We start from the raw sequence: 6,172 nt of genomic DNA, 5'->3' as shown, positions 1-6,172 counted from the left end.
CGGAGTGGTGCAGGCGGCGCTGTCCTTCTGTCAGACCGGTCAGTGGAGCGGCGAAGTGACGGCGGTCACTTCGGCTCTGCCGGAGGGCGCGCGTCAAGATAAAGGTGTCAGACCACCTTTGCGTTAAATGCTCCTGCGACTTGGTCGGTCGGTGCGGCGATTTAGTCAGGGTTGCTTCTTAGCGAAGGCAGGGCCTCGGGCGAGCCGAAGATGTGTCCGCCGTTGGAGGGGGGCCTCGGGCGAGACGGAAATTCTCCGGGGTCGGCTGCCCTTGTCCGAGGCTAGGCTCGGGCGAGGCGTGATCGAGTCGCTCGAATGGACTGATCCCTGACTTAATCGCACCCATCAGGCCTTTGTAGCTTTATGCTGATGGGGGTTACCAGCTGAGAATTAGGAGTCTTGAGGGTACCCCTAATTATGGTCCCCGACAGTATTTAGATTTAGTTTATTGTGCATTTTAAGTTTTAGGCTAGTTTGATAAATTAAAAGTAAAATACTCGCTCTCAAAACAAATACAGAGTTATATTACATTATTTGTATAATTTTACGAATCATAAAATATTGTAACAATGTTTCCAGTCATATATCATTTAGAATAAAATTGTATAAATCATCAACTTCTTTTATTCTTCAGATATTATTTAAAAGTTGAAACAAAATTAGTAAACTCAAACCTTCGTATAGGACCTCTACATATATTTTCGCTTAAGGCCTTCGAATTTTCAGGACCGGCCCTGTTGGTAGCCAGTTCAAAAAATCTCTGTCGTCCTGCTAGCGCACATCTCGCTGGCTACCAGTATCTCAGTATAGAGAAATTTGCTATTTTGCCACTCTCAATTTTGACTGTCTTTTATTATGCCATCCCGTATCTATGACTGGTGGGACCGTCTGTGTCTATGATTTGTGGGTCCGATGGCATATTGGCGAAGCCCACAAATGATAATGGCAAAATTGCCAATGGCTCCTCAGTATAACATCTAGTACAACCAATATATATTGGTGAAACCGTGTAAAATATACACGTTGCCGCGTACGCACATCACACGTGTAAGACCAACTCCAGTTGACTCACACTCCTAATCCGTATTTTATGTAGATTTGATCATGGATGAGTGGTTCTTTTGCACGGTGCGTTCCAACAGACTCCGTATTTACACTCCCTATTCGCATGCATGTAGACCGTGACAGCTGGGTCCCGCGAGCACAGCCGCACAGGCTTTTAATTGCACCATTTCTCAGACTTGTGCGGAGAAGAGAGAGAAGATGTGGGGAAAGAGAGTGCAAGTACATACCGTGCTTTTTAGGGAGACGGATACGAAGTCTGATGGATTGATAAATAGTATACTGCGTAGTGAAAAAGGAGATGGAGAGCCGGAGACTGCTGGAGTTGGTCTAAGGACAAAAGGCCGCCTGGCTGGCAAGCCTCCAACCGCTCCGCGTTGACTCTTCGCGTGCTGCGGCCGTTGCTGGACCGTTTGGGAGAGATGTTATAGTGGTAGTAGGCTTTACTGTTCTAGCCCGAACGCAAGGACGGACGGTGCCGCGGTCCGGCGGACGAGGGCCTGGGGCCCCGGGATGTGGGGAGGCCACCAATCCACATGGGCTTTCGAATACATATGCCTTCGCTGTTGGGGAGTCTGGGCACGGCGCCGTTTTTTTTGTATTTTAGCTTTTTTTTATTTTGGCTCAATTTTAAACTTTTTGTTTGGCGTCATAGCTCATGGCTAACACGCATCGGCGTCATAGACTGTAGCGCCGAGATAGTGAGTAACACGCATCGGCGTCATAGACTGTAGCGCGCCGAGATAGTGAGTAACACGCATCGGCGTCATAGACTGTAGCGCCGAGGTAGTGAGGTACCTACCGTGTAGGCAAGTGAATGCTAGTACCCCTCACTCTAAACCTTAATCCATAGACAATAATCATGGTCTAGGAAGCGCGACAACCAACGATGTCCCCAATCACGGTGTCTGTTGTTTCTCTATAGGGTTGCCGACCATGCTCTAACATCACCTCGCCAAGACACGTCAACAACGAAACATATCAAGAAGGTATGTTATGCTATTCCTCTCAGTAGAATAGATATACTCATCATCGAGAATTTCACAATTACATATTGATATTCTAGATGATTAGGAATTGATCCAACAAACCATAGAATCTAATATGGTGGACATAAATGGCGTTCACGACGTGGAGCACGGGACAAATTTCTCTCCTTTTCACGCGCCTTTTCGATCCATGGTGGGAGGGGAGTTGCATTATTTGGCATCGTAAAAGACTCTGTATTTGCCGCAGAACAAACGAACAATAGGCAGCTAACAAGATAAACATTGGCAAACAAAACACTGCAGAAAATTGGCGCATTGATCCAACCCAGATGCATGGATTTTACTGCTACGCGAAACGCATCGCACACTTCTTCTTTTTTTTTTTTACACAGGAACACAGACCCATCAACGTCAACACAAAGATACACACTAGAAGTACTAGCAAAAAACAAACAGCAGAGCACATCAACCTCGTACATCTAAGCTAGATAGCTACAGGCTCGGACATCTACGCCGACGGGGTCGGATCATACAAAACGTGGCGCCAGTGGGCCCATGGACTCATGCTGCTCTCGTCAAGGACAAGGAGTCACGGGCACTTGGTCTTGTTGCCGTGCGTGGTCCAGTCGGTGTAGCACTTGCCGCACGTCTGCTGGTTGCCGGCAGTGCCCGCCGGCACGCAGCGGCAGACGCCGCAGCACTTGAGGCACGCCCGGGTGCAGATGTTCTTGCGCGAGTGCGCGCCGCACCGCACGTCGCACGCGCCCCCGCAGTCTGCACCGACCACCCAAGGCAAACGTCGGCGAGAGAACAAAAGGATCGTGCATGTCTATATTTCGCGCGCGGTTGCTATACGTACGTACGTACGTACACGTACCTTTGGCGAGGTCGACGATCTGGTGCGGCGGAGGAGCCCGTGGTGGGTAGGCGCCCGGAGCAGCCTGGCCGAGCACGAACAGGCCAAGCTAGCCCAGGGAGGCGGAGGTTTTCAGGTTTCAAGCAGAGAGAAATCAGGCGGCGGGACTCGGGAGGACAAGAATGGACGAAGGGTGCATATGCATGCATGGTTCATCGATTGTGTTACCTTGGTGTTGCTGGTGGTGAGCAGGAGGAGCGACGCTACCAAGGCGACGACCACCGCAAGCTTGCTGGGAGCCATGGTGTGTGTGTTGTGCCTCTGGACGAAGGGTGGAGCTGGACTGGAGGTTTCTCGAGTGGAGAGCTGTGGACTGGCTGGGGACTGGGGGCCTCTTCTTGTGTGGTGGTGGACTGGCGAAGGCCGAAGCTGGCCAGGGTTAAATAGCCATAATAGTGAATGTGTCTGCCATGCATCCTGGGCGCGCGGTCAATGACAGAGCGCCACACTTGTGCCGCTGCGCTGGTCTGGTGCTCGACGCGAGAGCGGTAGGGCAGGGCAGGGCTGGGTCATGGCCTCATGGGGGCTGTGCAGGCGCTGAGCTGCATTCCACCAAGTGACCGTCTGACCGAGGGGAGGCCGGGAGCATGTGAGGGCGTGCGCTGCCCTGCTGCGTCCTGTGTCCTGTGGGCGAGCCGCGCCCTGCCTGCCCCTGCTGCCACCTGCCAATGCCATGGGGTGGGTACGAGCTGCCAACAGCGCATCCTGTGGAGAGCCGTCACGCACGCACTCCACTCGTCGCTAGCCGCTAGGCCTTGTCGGATCAGGCCAGGGCAGGCGCGAACGGGGGACCCCACACCATAGCCCACTGCCCCACTGTCCAGTCAGCCAGTGGTCCGTGGACAGCCGAGGGAGGGAATCTTTAGGGTCCCGATACGGGGCCCAGCGTCAGTCGCGCCTGTCGTTTGTGCGGTACGAGCTCGCGCCGCGCGTGCGTCATCCTCATCCAGACTGACATGAGACATCCAGAGCGAGAGGACGCGTGAGTTGGGCCGGTTTTACTTATGGGCCAATATTGTTTGTTTGCATTCTCAAGAGAGACCCTGGGCCTGCCCCAGTCCTACACAAAATGCCTTGCGGGCGGCTCAGCCTATCGTCCCCGTCTCCCACCAGCAGTTACGGTCACAGCTTTATTCGTCCTCCTCCTCCCTACACATCATCCTACGACTTTGGATCCATCTCCTGTCTCCTATGTCAGCTCATCTCTCTGGAGATGAAGACTGGTATGCCTCTACTCACTAGCATATAATCTGCTCATTCATCAGGCAACATTGCTACAAGCGCTACCCGTCTCGAAAATCTGAATGCATCTCCATACAATTCAACACTGTCACCTATCAGTAAACAAAGATTGGTGACCCGCAACATCTCCTAATAGCTTCAAAAGAGTTCTACCCAAGAAATGTCACAGGATCTTGATCTTTCTCTATATAGGTCATGAAGACAGAGCCTGCAATGTTTTCAACGGCACACGGGTCAGATATTTCAGAGGTCCACTTTACACGAACATAGCATGCCCTACCATGCCAGAGTGAAGAAACTGTGGGAAGCATGCGAAGCAAATGGATTATTATGTAGACTGGAGAAGTGGATGCCGCATGGTTTGTGACATGGTAAGGTTTGAGCCCCAGCTGTTCTTGAGTATTGTTGTCCGAGGGAACACACTGGCGTTCGCTGCAGATTCAATTGGGCGGAACCAGATGGAATCACTACTGCTTTGCTTACTGTCTCAGGTGAGCAACATGTGTTTTAGCTCTGTGAGATACTAATGACATGTGGCGGTGCACCCTTAATCACCAGTGACAGATTGGCATAGTATATAGAGTAGACCCAGTGTTCTAAAAAGTTTCCCATGCTAAATTTCCTTGCATCATTAAGGATATGAGCAGCACAAGTCAATTTGGATCAATATTCAGTAATATCAGGTTCGAAGCAGCCTACTTCTACGCGTCTGTTAGGGAAGCATTTTTTGCACAATGGGGAAAAAAATAAAAATCCATAGTGTATATTTGACACAAATTATGATGTCCGCTATAACCTCACCAAAATTGAAAATCAAAGTCAAATTGTACGAGGAAAAAACTTATTAGGGCTAGTTTGACGCCTACATTTTTTTCAAAGGATTTCTATTTTTTAAGAAAAAATAGTTTATTTTTTCTTGGAAAATAAGAATTCTTTAAAAAAGAGAATTGTCAAACTAGGCTTAAAAGATAAACTGAACCTACTGAACTAGCCGGATGAGTAAACTGAACCAAATATTAGTCTAAGGGCTAGTTTGAATAAGAAAGAGATTATAGTCCCTTCAATTTCTCCGATTTTGTGGCGGCTAAACTAGCCCTAAGGGATTATCTAGACACATGCCAAACTAAGGGAAGTAATTTGTGCCTTTTCTAAATACAAAAATATGAACTAAATTATCATTGCAATTCTTCTTTATTTAACTTTGCACCTATAATAAACTTCTCCTGTTGGTGTGAAATTGTGACATGATAATTTGACACAAACCCTACAAAATATTGCACGTGGAAACTCCAACCAAAGTTTACAGTGACACAAAAGATAATTTTGTCACTTGGTACTTAAAAAAACTTGACTGTGGGGGTAAGACATCCCGGATACTATATTAAAAAAGACCTTCTCACGCAAATAAAGAAAACACTCAAACCTCCGTCCCACCAATACATAGCATCACCATAGCTCATGTGAGAAACGACCGTGATCGGAAGTGGACCCCACACTAATGCTTTGATGTAGGGTAGGACAGATGATGGGATTCTTTAACTACAGGCTGAAATTCGCTTGTACAAGAAGTTAAATTTAGACCACCTAACCAACTCAGTTAGAGACCATTTATGTCACTTGTCACTTTAGATCCCACAATTCATGGCACTGTGGACTAAATTTCTAGCAAAAGCATAAGAAAGAGAGAGATCAATGACACAATAGTTGAAAACTTGAAATGCATGGCATTCACTTGGACAAACTTGATGCAATATTTGCTGCAAACCTGCCCGAGATCAATATCTTAGCCATACCAAGTTCCCGATGGTTCTTCAGGGAAAAAAATGTCTGTATGAAGGTGGGAACCTCACTGGATGCATATACTGCTGAGAGATAACATCACAATTCACAAGCTTCGATGTCACTACAGCCTACAGCCATTCCGAGCAGGGCGCTTAGGACGGCCGTCAATAACTTGGAGGAA

At 48.4% G+C, this 6,172-nt stretch overlaps 1 protein-coding gene across 1 annotated transcript; it reads right to left on the bottom strand.

Moving 5' to 3' along the window:
• Positions 1 to 2,370: 2,370 nt before the first annotated feature.
• On the bottom strand, positions 2,371 to 3,322 carry LOC100280954 (uncharacterized). Its single transcript, NM_001153874.1, is given in 3 exon segments — positions 2,371 to 2,825; positions 2,929 to 3,016; positions 3,136 to 3,322. Coding segments are annotated over 3 exon segments (348 nt in total). The 5' UTR covers positions 3,211 to 3,322; the 3' UTR covers positions 2,371 to 2,640.
• Between the last annotated feature and the right edge of the window lie 2,850 nt (positions 3,323 to 6,172).

This window comes from Zea mays, chromosome 2 (assembly GCF_902167145.1).
Source record: "Zea mays cultivar B73 chromosome 2, Zm-B73-REFERENCE-NAM-5.0, whole genome shotgun sequence".
NCBI classification, from domain to species: Eukaryota; Viridiplantae; Streptophyta; class Magnoliopsida; order Poales; family Poaceae; genus Zea; species Zea mays.
Note: the sequence above shows the minus strand (reverse complement) of the source record. Positions and strands in the feature narration are given on the sequence as shown.